Source organism: Drosophila bipectinata, chromosome 2R (assembly GCF_030179905.1).
Source record: "Drosophila bipectinata strain 14024-0381.07 chromosome 2R, DbipHiC1v2, whole genome shotgun sequence".
NCBI lineage: Eukaryota > Metazoa > Arthropoda > Insecta > Diptera > Drosophilidae > Drosophila > Drosophila bipectinata.
Window position 1 is genome coordinate 22,455,703 of NC_091737.1, and position 18,244 is coordinate 22,473,946.

The following is an 18,244-nucleotide window of genomic DNA, read 5'->3' on the forward strand; positions in this document are numbered from 1 at the left end:
TATTCAAATTTCTATATAGCGCCAAAATGAAATTACTCCTTTTTTAACACTGCTCTGCAGCAAATAAAAATCATGTTGCCGGATCGCGAAATGTGGTTTAGGTGACTCTGGCAACGCTGCCCGCAAAGTATCCACTTTTTCACGACAAAGAATTTGTGTGGCTCACAATTTATTAAATTAGTAACAATTGCAGCAACCTAAAATGCCGCTGGTCTGAGGCATTGATTAATAGTGATCTCAGGATACTAGTGAAATAGCGTTTACCGCTCCCCACTCGCCTAGTAGCGACCTGTGAAAACCACAAACTTCGGTTGCGACGCACCATTTTTTGTATGCTGTGAGGCAGGGTCGGGCGACGGGAACAGGGAATCGGGAGAATGGAGCAGAACTCCAATAGCGCCCCTGCGGAAATCTTCGCGGAGGACTCCGGTTGCAGCAGTGGAACCGCCCGGTTTGTGGGCACGGCTCCAGATGCTGACTTCGGTATCGAAAACTGCTCGGGATCCGCCTCCGGCAGCGATACCGTAAGCGCAAACCATGAGTTCCAGACCATGAAGCCGGGACCGGGGGTGATTCACAAGCTGCCTGCGGTGGCTACCAACGGACGCAGTCGATCCGAGTTGCCGCACAGTGAGTTGGTGAAGATGCTGTACTATCTTGAAGGCGAGCTGCAGGCCCGTGATGTTTGCATCGCTGCACTGCGCAACGAACGGGTTAAACAGCTTATCACCCAGTTGCGCACCAAGCGCCTTCAGCCAAACGATCCTTATGCGGCCATATTCCGGGACAAAATTGCCCTGAACGGAAACCTTATCTCCAGAGAGTCATCCACACAGGCCGCTCAGGCCGAGATGGAGGTACGCCAGATTATTGAGCAGCAAATGGAGCAGCAGTACCAGATGGTCAGCAAGCAAAGGGCTACGCACGTTCGCATGGTAAATATACTCACTGAATCGCTGGAGAACAACCAGCGAATGCTACAAGAACTGGAGGAGGAAAAGCGAAAGCACGAGCACGATACGGCGCAGGGAGATGACATCACATATGGTCTCGAAATGGAGCGCTCCAAGTTGAAGCAGGACCTCGAGGAGGAGCGCGCCCAAGTAGCCAAGATGGAAAAGGACCTCAAGAAGCTACAAGAGACGTTGGAGTACGAACGCAATCGGCAGAAGCAGATTGTACTGCTTTTGATTGCAGAGCGGAAAAAGATCTTGATGAAATACATTGAGGAGGGTTAGTTCATGTTCTACTTAGCTCACCTATCCTTCAGGTTCATAAACAATCCGTCCATTTATAGGTAAAAGATCGGAAGACCTGGCCCAGATACTGGCCGAGGAAAAACAACGCTCGGATACCATTGCTGAAGGCCTGGAAGAGGAGAGTAAGAAGTCGCTGCGCATGGAAGAGGAGCTGGAGAAGCAAACACAATCCATGGAGCTGGAGCGAAAGACCCTCTTGGCAAAGTTGGCCAAGGAAGAGCTACGGTAAGTTAGTCTACATGCAAGCCCGTTTAAGCTATAATCCGAATAATATTTGTAGAGTTAAAGAGTTGGAGCAGGAGCTCAATAACCTGCGCGGCGAGCACGAGGCTCTCAAGAAGCAGCACCAGCTGGGGGCCAGCAGTTCCTCCGTGGCCGCCGCCAAGGCGCGACAGTTTAGCGGTGAGTGAGCAACAAAGGCTTGTTCCACCCGGAAACTGGCTGTTGTAATTATGGTTGCCCTCTTTATAATTTTCTATATACAAACTTTAACTCTATACTTATATTACTTTTTTTTCGAACTCCTCTTGAAGCCGAAATCTTTTGTTAGAAAAAATGTTACGCAATTGCAAGGTGATTTGTTTTTTGTTTTTGTGACGTTATTCGTGCACACCACTGATGCACCACCCAAACGATCACGCATTCGCACGCCCACGCACACACCTATGTCCATCTAATCCATTGGTGCACTCTGACCAATGCCAGAAAAGTAGACACTTGCCACCAGTGCTGTCTATAGCGTTTCACGACCATGTCGATGCATTTACACAAAACACTGGTCCCAGCAGAAGCTTTATTTCCCAAGAATATTTGCCAAATCTACCAATATGTTTAAAACTACTTCAGTTTTGTATGATACTTTTTACGTTTATACTTTTTTGTTAAAGATTATGCAGAATTCCACAAATAAAGACGAATGTGCAATGATTTAAATTACCTTCTTAGCTTCTGCAAGGGCTTTCGCACCTCGGATATCCGAAGATGGAATGCTGTCTTTTCTTATATTCCCCTGAATGTTAATTCGATTTATCTACGTTTTGCAGACGATGCCTGTGCCACGCCCCCTATGGTAAATATCGCCAAGATCGTGCAGCCAACCGCCACGGTAAGCAGTATGCCGGTGTCGGGCCCCCAAACTGGCATTGCTCGGTCTATAGCACCAGGTCAGAACATCCGGAGTGCCGGGATAGCAACGGCGCCCACAGGCACGGCCACCGCTGTGATGGCACCACCACCGGCGGCTGCAATCAACCATAATAATACACCGACAAACCCAACTACAAACAATACTACCAACGCCACCAGTGCAGCTGGAAGCTCCACTGTGGACTCATCTGGTGTCACCGTTCCCACACCGGCACCACCGTCTCCATCACCTGCGAAGATGCAGCCCACAGCCACTATACAGCGCGCGCCTGGCGGCAAGTATGCTGCTCTAGCTGCGGCAGCTGCACTTGACCAGACGGCTGTGCCACCACATCCTCATCCCGTGCCCATTGCCGTGCCCCCCGTTACGGTACCGCCGGCAGGAGCTCGCGGCGCTCCGCCTCCAATACCGACCAAGCCCATTGTTCCGCCAAAACGAGAGCCCTCGCTTTCACGGCTTGGCTCTATCACAGGCAGCAGTGCCATAGTGGCAGCCGCCACCACCACGGCGTCGACGAGCGCGGCAGGTATAGCCGCGGCGGCTGTAGCCACGGCGAAGCATAATTAGACACCTCTCACAATCACAACCACATAATTAACCAATATTGGCATAGTTTAAGCGAAATACTCAAAAGCGTAGTCCCTTGATGAGCGCTAGGCAACAGGATCTTCCATCTCGAACTGCCATTTAAAATCGAACTTCATTCCTCCCAAACTGCTGCCGTGATTTTGAATATTTTCGAATCATAAATCCGCTGTTTAGGTTATAATGCCACAGGCGACTTTGAATCCATTTGACAACCAATAGATTTTATTTTTACATTTTTAAGAAATAGATGACCATTTGATTTTTTTTGTACCATATTATAAGGTAAAAGTGTTGTTAAAATTATTTTTATGAAATTCTCCATTTGCGTTGTCAGTTCGGGATTGGAAACTTTATAATCAAAAATAATTTATTGATTTTTTTTTTTAATTTCTGTTGCCTAGTGTGTTTGTCTGAAAAATTATAAATGGAATGAGTAAAGGAAAATATAAGTTTTGTTAAGATTTAGAATGATGGACATGCAGTGTGACCCACCCGACGGCTCCACATCTTAGGAAACTAGTTTTTGTTTTTCCCCAAAACCGAATGACGAATGGAACCCATTTTGTAATTGCCGTTGGCGGTCCAAGGGCCAAGCCAAGAGACATCCAAGTTTAATTGTAATTCCGTACGTAGTAACCGAACATTTGTACAAGGCCGTGCGATTCTCATAATGATAAAAAAAAAAGAAACCAGAATATATAGTATATATATAGACATACCCGCAGATATATATATATCCCAATATTTGCATATATATATATACATAAATATGTGTTTTACCCTTGTGCTCTGTGCGTTGTTTAATAGTTCTTAGGTGCGAAGTCGAATACGTGTATAAACTTCCTTTATGTGCAGCTGAAGTACTTTTAGTGATTGGTTTTAATATTATTTTAAGTTTGGCCTAAGCATTTTTGATTTGCCGCCTAGCAGATTCCGGAGAAAGATATCCTATAGATTAACCCACGCCGTTTACACTAGTTTAGATAGATGGGTCACCATTTGTTTGGGTCCATCAGCAGGATGGAGCTGATTTTAACCGTTGCGTTAGTAGGCCCCCCCCTTAACAAATGCATACTGTGAACGTCCCTCCAGCTCCCCCAGCAGCATGGATTTCCTTTTAGTCAAAGGGCAACAGCCAGTCAAGTAGCGTTGTTGGTACAATAAATAGCAAAGAGGCACAAGATATAAACAAAATGCGTATGAATAACAAGTTAGCAGTGCATTAAATCTATAACAAATTACGATGTATTGGAAAAGCGAAAAATACAAAATAAATTACACTAAAAAATGCATTCAAAATCACTCCAACGGCATTGTGTTTTCAATAATCATTGCCCTGGCCAGGTTACGGGCACAGGCTAACCGCATGAGGTTCAGGATTTCGTCAACATTCTCCACCCGATAGTCCTTGAAAACGTTCTCTGTATGGTGCTGTAAATACAAATACGTATTTAATATTTATTTTCAAACTGAAGCAACCAACGTACCTCGCCAAACTTGTCTGTGTTACGTTCAATAATGGGAACAAGTTCGGTTTCAATATGGTGCAGAATTGCCACGGTTTCCTTGGAGAAGATCTTCGGGTCCTTTGACTCGAGAAGAGGCATGGCATCGATGAGCAAAGAGGGCCAGAAACTAATTGGAAGTGGTTGAAATATAAGAATTAATGGCATTGAAATCAAATACTTACTATTCGGGCGTTATTTTTGACTCCAAAAGATTAACTAATAATTCGGAGGCTGAGAGAAAGTCACGATTACGGTAGTATTCATAGAATTCAAAGTACTTTGAGAGGAAAACCAAACGTGGCGACACAAACATACGGCCCCCAACATTGGCAATCGTATCTGGACAAAGCATATTTCCCGTCCTTGAATAAGTCTGCAAAAAAATAATTAATAAACCTAACATACATAATTTTCTTGTAAATTACCTTTAATATAAAATCAGCGACAGCCGTGACTAGCAGAACATCCTTCGATCGAATGGCCCATTCGAGAGCGCTGCCATAACGCTCTGCATCATAGGCCCGTTTTGATAGGACCTTGCATATATCCTGTTCCACGGTCAGGAGTCCCCTCTGCTTGGCCAGATTGATTAGCTTGTTGGCCTGTCGCTCGGTCCGAATGGAAATCCTTGGCAGGAGCAACTCGATAGCCGCCCTTCCTTCCTGTTTGCAATAATCCAAATAGTCAATTCCCAGATGCCATAGATTCCTCGTGGACATCAAATATGTGCCGTACTCATAAATTATAGAATGCCGTAGTGCTGGAAGATCACTATAAAAACAATTATTATTTGGTTACTTAATTTATATGAAAATTATGGCTTACACGTTGTTTTGATCGAAGTAACTCTTGAGTATTCCCGAATTGTGGATCAGATCTATCAAATGGGTAGAAAACCAGTGCGTGTCGCTTATTTTTTGGGCCTCATAGATAAATAACCTAACGTCGTGCTCCATCAACTGCAGGACCATGCGACTCATGCTGCTTAATATCATTTCTGGTCGGAGCATAGACCAGCGGTTAAGCCAGTTGCTAGACGCTATCCTGAGCTCGAATGGCTTGCAGGTGGGCTTTGTGTAGAGCAGATATCCTGGCAGGTATTGGTACCAGTCTTGGGAGTCCTTGATCCCAGCATCCCATTGATTGTTGTTGCCCACAACAAGCTGGACTATCTGCTCCAGTTCTGGCTCCGTAGCGAATATGTTGGACTGAATCTTGCGTTCTGTGTCCGTATGCCAGTACTCCCATTGCGAGTTAAACTTTTGTAAAGAGTATCCTTCCTGGTAGAGAGGCATCGACTTTAACGCCAGCTCTGCAGTTTTGAAAGCAGGTTGACTGGCTTTGCGGTTCTGGGACAGAATAGCGCGAGTAATGTCTATTTCACCAAGCATGATGAGAGACTTGAGCACATTCCAGTAGTCATCGGACTCACTGGCCTCCTCGCCCATCAGCAGCAGATCTGTGGCCTTTTCTTCTGTTTGCGGGAAATGGAAGCGCGCCCATTCCAACAGCTGGGGCACCACTAGCTGGCTCTGTTGGATGTAGAGGATTTCAAACAGATGCCACAGACACTCTGCTGCATAAAAGACGACCATGGCCTCTGAAATGCGTTCCCGGCGCAGATCATCGGTCTGCACCTCCGCTGACTTTTTCTCGTGCTCCAATTTCTCCAGGCAGGCGCGTACAATGCTACGGTATGCCCGCGAAACATTTACGTACTCCGCTCGCGCTGCCTTCTGACCCAGTTGCTGCACTGTCGAGAAGGTGGCGTTTGATTCGGCGAGAAGGCTCCTCAGAATAGGCTCATCAAACAGTGTGGTTTCGTGGGCCATGTAGATGAGGACGGGATCCAGGTTGGCAGTTTCGGTTGGAGCGTCTCTTGAATTGTATTTAACATGTCGGTAAGCGCTAAGGGCGATTTTGAAACCAGGCACAAAAACTCCGGTCAGAGTGTTTCCACAACGCATGGCGAGGGTGTCGCCGAGTTCCTAAAATAAAGTAATATTGATTAAGGAAAATAATTATTTTATTAAAAAGGAACTTACGAAGGCGGGAACGTTGCTGTCTGTCATTATGGCTTCTAAATAAAACAATATAATAAAAATACACAAAAAGAAGCGCGTTTCGCAGCCGGCTGCAACAAGTGTTGGTAACGCACGTAAACAATGTTATACTTTTCAGTGTTGCAAAAAGATCAACATTTTATAAAAAAGAATTATTTAGCTTTTTTTTAGCTTTTGGTTTAAGACAAAATATTCGATAAAAGTTAATTCGAAAATATTTATAAATATAAGGTTTTGAACTAATCTGGTAAAAATTCTTTTGTAAAGTATGTGCCACAACTTTCAATAAAGAGGAAATGAATCATTTGAACACAAAGCTAAACAAATATGAAAATTAAATGAAATTTAAGGAACGTTAGTTAAAGGAAGGGATAATTAATTAAAACTGTGAAAGATTCACGGGAGTAGTAAATTTTAAAGTCCATTAAATAATATTTTGTGATTTAGCGTAGAAGCGGAACAGTGGAATGTGAAACATTTTTTGTAAAGAAAAATTTTAAATTTTTAAAAGCTTGTTTTTTAACAGTATCAACACACAATTTGTAGTTATTTTCAGTGATATTCATTTGATAATGTCATTTGGACCTCTAAGAAAAGTAATAAAATCGTTTTAAGAGATCGGCCAACTGGACATTCTATGTAGGTAAGTACGATGATGAAGAGATCCTGGTAAGGAGCTTGGGAGACACTGTCTTACAGATTTCTGTCTTCTATAATATCTCAAGAGGTAATATAAAATATAATTTAATAAACATATATTTAAAATAGGTGATACTAAGAAGAGAAGACGCTTAAAAAAGCTGCTACAGATTAAAAAAAAGGGCTTGATGAGAAATATTTAAGAAAAAGGTTTAGATTGTTAACAGTACCTTTTAAATAGGATGGTTAGATATGGATAAGCTAAGGCAGTTTTTTGAATGAATACTTCATACAGATTTTAGGAAGTAGGGAATGATTCCTTTATTTTTTCTTTAATAAAAGTCAACCAAAAGTATGTAAATTTTTGTATTAATTATATTCTGAAGCTTACTTACTTTTTCCCTATTTTCTGTACATATGTATGTATAGGCCAAAAGTTTATTTAATAAATATAGAAATGCTTAGTCATTAAAATTTGGTTTTTATCTTTTTTATTTCATCGGTACTTGAAATTATCAAATGGGTTATTAACGTATATCTAAAGTTACTTCTGTAGAAGCATGAAAAATGTCAGATAAGATATGACATTGAGCTTAATGGACAATTATTTACCATTAAGCTTATTTACTTATTTACATACATGATAATTCATGCTAATATAGTATAATTATATTTTTAATAATATTTATATTATATGGTAAAACAAAAAAGGACATACACTTATAGTACTAATTATGAAAAAGGGGAGTATCTAAGCCAAGAGGTAAATCTATACTGTAGCCACCATTGCATTAAAATTGTATACTGTTAAGACATTTGCGCACTTTTTGGATCAACATGTTGAATCCTGTGGCCTTACCCATAGCCACAATAAGTGCAGCAGAAAATTATAAAGCAAAACTCACCTGCTGACACAGAAGTGTGGGGTTTCGGGAAACCCAGTCTGTCCTCGTCCGTGTACTGTTTATTATCTCACTTTTTGCCCGCTGGCCAACAATCTACACCCTAACCCTCACACCCACACCCACACAAAAGGGACGGGAGCACGCATACTCACCAGTATGGGATACGGATACTGTTGCTTTGCCACCGCGAGCTCTTCTAGATATAAAAGCAAAGGTAACCAAAGGATGTCTGCTTATTCAGTTTGGTTGAGTTCTGTGATAACGTTCGCGGCCTTTTTATACGCGGAATAAATAATCGAGTGACAGTGAATTATACTTAAAATGTATGTACTGAAATAATATATAAAAATATTATTTTTTCATTCAAGTTTACTTTAAAACGGTTGAGGTTTAAGGTTTTTCTGTATTTTAAGTTCTAGGAAAACTATAGAATCGAATATTTAAAAAAAATGAGTCACAATATTTTAAAATATGAATAAATTTAAGTTCTGATATAAGAGCCTTCAAAAAATTAAAGTTTCAGCCAGCTGTTAGTTAGAAATTCAAAAAAAAGGCTCAAGTATCTTAACTAGTTTTTACTTAAATAAATATTTTTTAAAGCCATTTGACAGATATTTCAAATTTTAAATACAAATTTGGAGAAAAAAATCTTTAAAAGTTTATAAATGTATCCAGATTTTAGAAAACGTAAACATTAATTTTCAAACCCGAATAAATTAGTTAAGCAGTTGTTTTAGGTCTTTAAAAACTTTTAATTCTCAAACTAACTTGCAATTGAATGGAAAAAATAGTTTAAATATTAAACGTTGAAAGTTTATCCAAGTCTCAAATCTTAATAATGGATCTTAATATCCATGTCTTAATAATTAACTCCAAATTCAAACAGAGTGCATATTAAACTTTTTGCTCAAAATAGCTATATATAGACCACTTCATAAAAGTATGAGCAACCTGTTGACTGATAAGTCAATAAGTCTGCAAATTATGCTTGTGCAAAGGACTAATAAAACGCGAAAACTTTATTTATCGAAGGCTTGGGGTCGAAACGCATGTCCATTCAATCAATATTCATGAGTTGAGTGGCATCCGCCTTCCGCTGCCAACACAAAGTTTTCCTGGCTGATTGTATATTATAGGCCAAAGCCAAGTTTCACTTGTTTTCCAAAGCCATTAAGGATACACTTTTGTTTCAATAATTTGCTAATAGAGCCACGAAAAGTTACCAGTCCTCTGTAATCTGAGTTCAAAAACTTGTGGATTTGAGGATTTTATAACAACTAATTTGTAAATTTACAAAACTAATTCAGTGATTAAATATTTGAAGTAATAAGGTGCAACTTCAAAATGTGAAATCATGTAGGGGGACGATGCTACATCTTGGCCAATAATCATGGGTGGATCCCATGAAAATGGAATTTCCACAGTGATGCCTATATCATCCCCAATTCCCATCGATTCTCAAGTGGACTACCTTAAACGATTTCTATATCGATTCGCCACCATTCTGCATCAAAATCCTGCGACAAAAATTTTTTTTGATTTTTTGTCCATTTTTCCTGATGGGATCCCTTGGAAATGGTGTTTTTTCCTATATAGCCCACGGCGATGGCTATATCTTCCCCAATTCTCATCCGATTTTCAAGCGGAGTACCTTAATTGATTTATGGAACGATTCGCCACCGTTCTGCATCAAAATCCTGCGAAAAAATATTTTTCAGATTTTTTTCCATTTTTCGTGTTGGGATCCCTACAAAATGAGGTTTTCCCCTATAGGGCCCACGGCGATGGCTATATCTTCCACAATTCTCATCCGATTCTCAAGCGGAGTACCTTAATTGATTTATGGAACGATTCGCCACCGTTCTGCATCAAAATCCTGCGACAAAATATTTTTCAGATTTTTTGTCCATTTTTCGTGTTGGGATCCCTACAAAATGAGGTTTTCCCCTATAGGGCCCACGGCGATGGCTATATCTTCCCCAATTCTCATCCGATTCTCAAGCGGACTACCTTAAACGATGTCTATATCGATTCGCCACCATTCTGCATCAAAATCCTGCGACAAAATATTTTTTAGATTTTTTGTCCATTTTTCCTGATGGGATCCATTGGAAATGGGGTCTTTCCCTATATGGCCCACGGCGATGGCTATATCTTTTCCAATTCTCATCCGATTCTCAAGCGGACTACCTTAAACGATTTCTATATCGATTCGCCATCATTCTGCATCAAAATCCTGCGACAAAATATTTTTTAGATTTTTTGTCATTTTTTCTGAGGGTCCCCTGCGAAATTTTGAAAAATGCATGTGGGGGTCTATATGACGTCTTTCTTTGGCCATATCTTTGCAAATAATCATCCGATTCATGAGCGGCATACCTTAAAAGATTCGTAGAACGATTCTCCACCAATCTGCATCAAAACCTACCAACAAAATATTTTTTAGATTTTTTGTAATTTTTTCTGGAGGGTCCCATACGAAATTTCGAAAAATGCATGTGGGGTCTATATGATCTCTTTCTTTGGCCATATCTTTGGCAATAATCATCCGATTCGTGAGCGGCATACCGTAAAAGATTTTTTGAACGATTCTCCATCAATCTGCATCAAAACCTACCAACAAAATATTTTTTAGATTTTTTGTCATTTTTTCTGGAGGGTCCCATACGAAATTTCGAAAAATGCATGTGGGGTCTATATGACCTCTTTCTTTGGCCATATCTTTGGCAATAATCATCCGATTCGTGAGCGGCACACCTTAAAAGATTTGTAGAGCGATTCTCCATCAATCTTCATCAAAACCTACCAACAAACCTGGAGGGTCCCCTTTGAAATTTTGGGTCTATGGTGCCTCCCTCTAGGGCAACATCATATAGAAATAATCGCAACGGTTCGTAGATCCATTCAAACCGATTTCCTGTTTTAAAAAAGATTTCTCTTAAACGTGCTGCCAGTGTTAGAAGTCAAAAGATCACCATTATTAGCAGAGTCTAGACTAGACTTAGGCTTTGGCTTGTCCAAACTTTAATTTGGTAAAACGAAAGCTGCCCTTCATTTCCTGTTGTTAAAGGTGATTATTTTTAATAAACTGAGCCATCGAAAGTATTTTTTGAGAAAAAATTGCATCACAAACTAGTTTTACTTCGCCCACCGTCTAGTATAAATACTAATGCTGTGACTAAGAAAGCTTATCAGAAGTTACTTTTCGTCGGTAAAATGCATTTCTTCTCGGTAAGCCTCTCAGCCAATATTCTGCTAATGGTCCTGACGGCAGGAGTGTGGTGTGATTCGGATTCTAAGACTCTTCCCAAGAGAAGTCTCATTCCCGATGAGTCCTTAGCATGGGCCGTAGCTAAGAGCCCACAATTTTTCAATGGCGGGCGCTGGAATCCAGGTTTCAACGACTGGAACGGTGTGCCGAAGCCTGTAGCATATGGTCCCAGTCCTGGGGAAGTGGCTAATGCCATATCCAGTGCCAAACAGGCGGCAGTCAACGTCCTTATTGCCCAACAGCATTTGAATGTGGCCAAGGAGAATGTGCTGAATCAGCAACGTATAGCCACGGAAAAGCAAACCCAGGCCGTGATCCTTAAGCAAAAGTCCCAAGCTGCAGCCACCATCCAGCGTTCAGAGGCCATCCAGCAAAGACTCGCGGCATCCAAAGCGGCGGTGGCCCATGCTGCTGCCCACGCCGCTGCGGCGGAGATTCAAAAAAACGAACGTGACGCAGTGCGCCTTGGACACTTCACCCGTCATTCGAGTCCAGGCGCCGGACAAGCTCTCCTATCTCCAGAGCTCGCAAACCATAACCCATCTGGAGCCCATTTCGAACAGATTGGCTTCGGGCAGTGGCTGGCAGGCAATGGGAAACCAATTGTGGGCTGGTACTAAACTTTTGACGACTTCTTTGCTTAACAAATCTTAGTTGAATGCTCAATAAAAATCAATATCATTATCAATATTACAATATCGAAAGTTGATAAGTACTAATTGGCACACAAAAAGGTCAAAAGCAAGTGTGGGATGATTGGAAAAGTCCAATAAATGTTGATCACTTTGTTGGCTGACGCATTGAAAAGTCAACATTTCCATGCTTTCGAACAATCTATAGTGTTTCTGCCTGTAGGACAAAGGAGACGGCATCCTTTGGAACCATTAATGAACTGTGGCCTCTGCGATAACTTCATAAATTATAAATGCGTCCAATTATTGGCAGACTAAAGGATTGTATGATGGACAGGGCTTCGGGGCTCAAATGGAATTGCGTCGGCTGTTTATAGTTCAAGCAAGTGACAGGTTGGTTTTTACAGAAATATTTCTCTGCAGTTTCTTCATTAAGCATTTTAGCCATTAAGGATAGGAAGTGGGTTTGAGGATAAACCTAGATGGATTTCACGCGCAAAACTTTTGTTTAAGATCTCTGACATTTGTCGCTAAGGACTCAAGAGATTAAAAACTAAGAAAGCCATTCGCCAGCATCCTGAAGTCGATCAATACTTTGAGTAAATGGTCTAAATGAAAAGAACAGCTTACATTTCAAGAAAGAAGTAGTCAAGAGAATATTCTTGAAGGTCCATCGCTGTTGGTGAACATTTCCTGGTAAAGGAAGACGAAAATGGGTTGACGTCAATAACAGTGGACAGGTTTTAAAGAAAGGTGGGGGTGGCGAGGAAGGTGCCACGAAAATTGTATAGAATTTTTAAAATAATAATTAGTTAATCATAAGCAGGATAGCTTGTCTGTCAGGGATAGTAAGCCTACACTAGATTTCAAACTTTAATAAAGTAGGTTGAGGTTTAAAATGGACTTCCATGGAAGACAAAAGAAGAGGACTTTAAACGTTGTGGTTCTTAAGAAATTGTTTTTATTTTGTTTTAATATAAAAGGACAAAGGTTTCGGAAAAAATCTAAATACCTTTTAAAATAAATATTTTTATGACTAGTGAGGGATACCTCTGAGAATTGATAAAAAGGAAAAGGAAATTCATATTTCGGACGTGTAAGCATTTTGTTAATACAACACACACCTGTCCTCTTAAACGTTTACGTTTATATTAAATTAAGACATACCTGTTGTTGGACTTCATGCGATATGGTTGTGATGGTGTGCGATAAACGAATCAAAGGCGCACGACTACAAACCATAAATTTTAATTGAAAGCCAATCCCAATGCCGCCCCAATTTATTACGGTTGGTAATTTAAAGGGAAACTGAATTTCTGTTTGAAGACAGCTATTTATATAATTTGTGTCCGACCCATACTATACTATATATTTACGTTGATTGTAATTTATAAAATTTATTTCGTCATAACAAATCTGTAGGCTGTTATTATTTGGCATTTCTGGTCTGTAACTTTTCAATCATGACCCTCCCAGACAAAACCAAGGAATTAAGGCTTTTATTATTTGCGCTGTGAACAATAGCTGCCATTTACTTCTTATTGGCCAAATTCTTCCACTAGTTACTAATGGCTTTCCGAAATTAACCGATGTTGGCTAATTGCAATTTAGGGGAAATCAATGCGGATTTGGTTGCCAAACGACGTTTATTAAAAGGAGTTCTTCTTGTCTTTGTCAGCAGATAAAGTAATGGAAATAAAACAATTATTCAATTGTATTTGCTTAGCTAGAAACCTCTTATTACTCACCACCATTTCGTATAAAATAATAAGCTGCAGGGTCGTGTGTAGTCATAAGAATTTGTTCTACAAAATTTTACATAAAATAATATAAACAAGAAAGGAGAAGCCAACTGTAGTCCAAGGTGAAACGCCAAATACCCTTAAAGATAGACGAACAAAATTACCCTACAACTTAGAATATGTACTGATGATAAAGTTAAAGGTACATATGATATGTGTAACAAAAATATAAAATTTCCAAGGACCAACATATTTAAATAAACAATGTATGACACACAACCGTAGGACGCTAAGGGTCCACCACGCCTTTGGGACATCTGGTACCTATCTCAGAAACATGATGACATACTACCAAACCACCGGTGGACCCAAAGGGGTTGCTAATGGGTCGAGACTTCTGCACAAGTATAAATATTACCACACCCATTAATACACATATATTATAGAGAAACACTTTGCTTTTTCAACCATATTTTTAGGATTATTTTGGCCACACAAGTCTCATACATTACACAAGATATTAAACAAGACCTTTATATTCTGCCTGCTTTTCAGGATCAAATCTTTCCCGTTCTGAAATTAGCATAGTGGTGAAGACACACAGCCCACCAACAGAAGAACTGGACTTAATTTCCCATCGCAGGTGCGTATGAACTAAATTAGGGCAGTCGGAAAGGGAATAGTCTGTCACGAAGGGGATGGCTCGTATGTGAAATGCGTGGCATAGGTCACGCATCCTTTGCCTTATAATGATGCAGTCCTTTAAAACATTCATTATTTCAGATTTTTGTTGCAATAGGTCATAAGAATGTGGAAATCTAAGCATTTTCAGGCTAAGCCGCATCCCTTTTACACTGGTCTCATTTTAATCACCTTCTCCTCCGTGGTCTTACATAATGTTATTGCGAAGCCCACAAATCAATCCTACGATTCTATCGAAAACTATACAGGTAAGTTGAAATGAAAACTCATAGCTCTAAAAAATACGGTCATAGGGACCCAAAAAATTGTGGATTCTGTCACGGTCGCCATGTCACGGTAATGACCTGTGATATGTTAATTAAACATAGACTTTGAAACAATTTAGTTTAGTTTAGTAATTTTAGTTTATTAATTTAGTATTCTGTACTAAAATAATGTTAAAACAATCATTTTTCATTTAGGCGTAAAACATTTACAAAAAAGAACTGCCTTTTTTGTTGGAAGTCGGTATGGCCGCTCTAGTGGCAACTCGGAGTCTGGAACCCCAGCCAATGTGGGAAGCTCCAAAACAAGACGGCTCATAATCGTCCCTCGGAACGACCGATTCTTTTTAGGCTCTAGATATGGAAAGAGAAATGGACCACTTTTATCTGCCTACGAGCAGAGTAGCCTGATGCAAGCCTTAAGCAAAAACTTGAAGACGGACAAGGAGACCTCCAACAATACTATCCAAACTAAATCGTTACCTATGTCTTGCATATACACTGGCATTAAATCCTACTACCTTTGCAATCGGTAAATCAATCACTAAACAACCTAAGGTTCTTAACTTTATTTTTAATTTATTTCAATATAGTAATGACCAGAAGACGGACGATAATCCTCAATCACTGAATATGATCGGAATCCACTAAAGTTATTGACGTAAGGTTCCCGGCTTGTAGTGGCATACTGCTCTCTGGCACTGAATAATAAAACCGAATGATATTAAAACTTTTAATTGGGGCTGGAAAAAGTTTTAATATTAAAGAAGGTATATACACAAAAATTAAATAATTAAAAAGCAGTATATATATTCAGGGGAAGTTACAGAAGCAAAAAAAAAAACTCCAAAGTTAAGAAATTACCTATGACGACAATGGGACTATTTCCTCATATGCATATGTATGCTCTACTTAAATGTAAATAAACAAAACTGTAAAAAATAAATAAAAATATTTATGAATAAATTCTAAAGAAATTCTAAGCACTTGTTGAATTTACTGTGTTTAAAAAAAAGGGGATTCAACATGGCAATGAGTCGTGTGTGGTATTTAGGGCAGAAGGCTAGGAAAGTCCTTACTAATTACCCAAATCCTAGGTGAAAATGTGTGGACTTTTTTAAGGGGGTGATGGATTAGTCAGACTGTCACTTTTAATAAAGCTTATTTGTCAAGCTAATCATACCCTTTCCGGCTAGTCTATGGTAGACCTGGTGGCAATACATGAACTACCAAATAAAAAGATTCTCAAGATGATTTTCTAAAATATTATGGATGGATTTTACTAAATTCTGGATCAGCCGGAAGAGCTTTCAATAGGTAAGGATATATTCCATATTCTGTGTATTAAAAGAATCTCTTAGCGTGTATGTCCTTCGGCTATTTCGAATGCTATCCTTCCTTACTTACCTTGTAAATGCCTTTAAAAGGTTCTTCGTCTCGCGCCAACGTCCAACCACAAGAAGGTTACAAGAAATTGAATAATACCCAGCCCCTATTATGGCTACGGGTAATAGGCAAAAAACAAAGCACTTCATCTTAAAGTGCCTCCGTAAACAATTAATATACAACAAAAACCTTCATTACCAACTTCCTGTACTTATACGGTGCATACGCTGCTTTCCTCTCAGCTCAATTTGTTTTTAATTAATGTTGTCACAATACAGATATAGGGGATCCACCCTCATCTGAGCTGGGCCTTATTTTCAAATAAAACGCCGTTTATATTGAGTGCTTTTATAATTAATTTATTTCTTTAAATTTTAAAAAAGTTTTTGCCCGGTTTAGGAAAGTTTCTCAGCAATAAGAACATGACACCGTGAAGATACTTTGTCATCAAATATTGACTCGTAACGCGCTGAAAGAGGGATACCTTGCTTGACTGACTTCTCCTCCAGAAAACACAGGCGATCGAGCAGGACTAGGTTTTCACAAAGGTTCTAGGACATACAAAATAAATGATTATTTCGTCAAAACATAAAGATGGGACTAAGGACATACCTGCAATGATGCCTGCAAGCAAGTTAAAGCCTCCGCTAAGCGAGGTCCTTGATATTCAGGAAACTTTTCACTTAATTGAAGGAATGTCTCCTCGTGTGAGAGACGCCAGTCGACATTGAAACCACCTTCGCTTGACTCCAGTTGATATAACCTTTTTACTTCAGAGAAGGTAATTGGGTTTTCCGACGAGGAAGCAGCGTTTCTAATAGGCTTTACAGTTTCCTCTGGTTGTCTAAGGAGCTCTGCCAATGCCCGGATGTACATCTGGTATCCGTGATCCGCGTGTTTCTTCTCTGTGTACTCCTGTCCCCAGTGAGCTTTGGTCTGTTGGCAGGCCAATCGAAGAAAAGGCCGGTTCAAAATAGGTTTTTGGGACCTTGTTTCCACGGACCTCCGGAGGACACAGCTCAAGGGGAAGTTGACAAATAAATGAGAATCGCTAGCTTCAGGGCTGGATGATTGTAGCTCTAGCTTGTGGTAACAGCAGGGCATGATATGTAGACAGTGTACCCTCGGCATTTCCAGAAATAATTTCATTGCAGTGACACTCAGGTCGGCACATGCATGTAATCCAATTATCGACATTTTTTGCAGGTCTTGGCCATTGTTTTTCCTCGCCAGCTCGGAAGCTTGTGATTCGATATAGCCACTAGAGTCTCCATCGATAAAATGCTGATGGTAGGCAATGGAACTTGAGGCCGCCGGTGGCAAGTGTTGGATGCACCGCTGCCTGGCTTTTTCTACACGATCCTCAGCAGCTTCTAGGCCCACAATTAGATAGTCTGGATTCAGCTCGAGCAGGGCTTCACTGAGATAACCCAAACCGGCTCCCAAATCAACTAATAGTTGGGAGTTTCTACAATGGTTGAAGATATGAGCTGCCAGTAGGTGGACTTCGTGCATTTTCTTCTGGGATACCCCTTTGTTGTTTTTAGTTTTCTTGGCAATAGGTTGTTTCAAATGGTTCAAAGTTTTCGGTGTTAGTTGCCTTAGTTTCTGACGAAAGTTCATGACTAATGGAGGACAATCTTCAATGTCTTCATGAACAAATGGAAATGAATTCAGATTATCATTCGATATTCGAAGAAAATAGTTTTTGAACTCCAAAGGCATTGCTTCTAAGGACGTAATACAACATGTATTGGCTTCTCGATAAATCCACGAATATGAGTCTAGGAACTCCAATACTGCCTGAAAGTAGGTCTCAGCATCGGAAAACGAACTGGGAATAGACATTTCTGTAATGGATAATAAGTCAATAAGATATAGTTCGAAATACCTTAAAATTCTAAGAACAATTATAATTTCCGCCCACAGTTTTGTCGATTTTATTTTGGCAAATGTCAAACAAATGATTTGAATACTTTTATTCGTTTTTTGTGGCCCAAAATAAGTAAACGACAACTTTATGGGTCATGATGTAATTCTTGGAAGAGATTTTATGACCGCATGTGAAAGGACATCCGCCGGAAAGGAGGTATAATAAATCGATTATGGGAATGTACATTTTACGTGATACTTTTAGGG

General features: G+C 40.0%; 4 protein-coding genes and 1 long non-coding RNA gene across 9 annotated transcripts; 2 read left to right on the forward strand and 3 right to left on the reverse strand.

Annotated features, from left to right (window-relative positions):
• The first annotated feature begins 95 nt into the window (after window positions 1–95).
• Window positions 96–4,296, forward strand: Naus (cortactin binding protein N-terminal like nausicaa). Of its 2 annotated transcripts, XM_070278161.1 has the most exons (5): window positions 96–1,233; window positions 1,298–1,484; window positions 1,540–1,661; window positions 1,793–1,832; window positions 2,303–2,435. In XM_070278161.1, the coding sequence occupies exons 1-4, from the start codon at window positions 378–380 to the stop codon at window positions 1,807–1,809; spliced, it is 1,182 nt and encodes a 393-aa protein (XP_070134262.1). In that variant the 5' UTR covers window positions 96–377; the 3' UTR covers window positions 1,810–1,832; window positions 2,303–2,435. The 2 variants fall into 2 exon arrangements, with proteins under 2 accessions (XP_070134262.1, XP_017093816.1); XM_017238327.3 differs by lacking the exon at window positions 1,793–1,832 and having other exon boundaries at window positions 2,303–4,296.
• Nup75 (nuclear pore complex protein Nup75) lies at window positions 4,217–8,380 on the reverse strand. 3 transcript variants are annotated; one of them, XM_070278159.1, is made up of 7 exons: window positions 8,262–8,380; window positions 6,548–6,582; window positions 5,328–6,490; window positions 4,928–5,273; window positions 4,685–4,875; window positions 4,482–4,629; window positions 4,217–4,425 (listed from the first exon to the last, which is right to left on the reverse strand). In XM_070278159.1, exons 2-7 carry the CDS (start codon window positions 6,572–6,574, stop codon window positions 4,294–4,296), a joined length of 2,007 nt encoding a protein of 668 aa, XP_070134260.1. In that variant the 5' UTR covers window positions 6,575–6,582; window positions 8,262–8,380; the 3' UTR covers window positions 4,217–4,293. The 3 variants fall into 3 exon arrangements, with proteins under 3 accessions (XP_070134260.1, XP_070134261.1, XP_017093815.2); XM_070278160.1 differs by lacking the exon at window positions 8,262–8,380 and adding an exon at window positions 7,923–7,937; XM_017238326.3 differs by lacking the exon at window positions 8,262–8,380 and having other exon boundaries at window positions 6,548–6,700.
• On the forward strand, window positions 7,125–15,608 carry RYa (RYamide). Of its 2 annotated transcripts, none has more exons than XM_070278162.1 (5): window positions 7,125–7,208; window positions 14,310–14,397; window positions 14,538–14,704; window positions 14,918–15,251; window positions 15,313–15,608. In XM_070278162.1, the coding sequence occupies exons 3-5, from the start codon at window positions 14,563–14,565 to the stop codon at window positions 15,368–15,370; spliced, it is 534 nt and encodes a 177-aa protein (XP_070134263.1). In that variant the 5' UTR covers window positions 7,125–7,208; window positions 14,310–14,397; window positions 14,538–14,562; the 3' UTR covers window positions 15,371–15,608. The 2 variants fall into 2 exon arrangements, with proteins under 2 accessions (XP_070134263.1, XP_017093434.1); XM_017237945.3 differs by lacking the exon at window positions 7,125–7,208 and adding an exon at window positions 8,295–8,432.
• LOC138926140 (uncharacterized) lies at window positions 13,394–13,900 on the reverse strand. Its single transcript, XR_011442500.1, has 2 exons — window positions 13,761–13,900; window positions 13,394–13,681 (listed from the first exon to the last, which is right to left on the reverse strand). It is a non-coding gene; the product is annotated as an uncharacterized lncRNA (long non-coding RNA).
• An 864-nt stretch (window positions 15,609–16,472) lies between the features above and the next one.
• Window positions 16,473–18,077, reverse strand: LOC138926005 (methyltransferase-like protein 25B). The gene is made up of 3 exons (XM_070278124.1): window positions 17,997–18,077; window positions 16,718–17,939; window positions 16,473–16,656 (listed from the first exon to the last, which is right to left on the reverse strand). Exons 2-3 carry the CDS (start codon window positions 17,828–17,830, stop codon window positions 16,501–16,503), a joined length of 1,269 nt encoding a protein of 422 aa, XP_070134225.1. The 5' UTR covers window positions 17,831–17,939; window positions 17,997–18,077; the 3' UTR covers window positions 16,473–16,500.
• Between the last annotated feature and the right edge of the window lie 167 nt (window positions 18,078–18,244).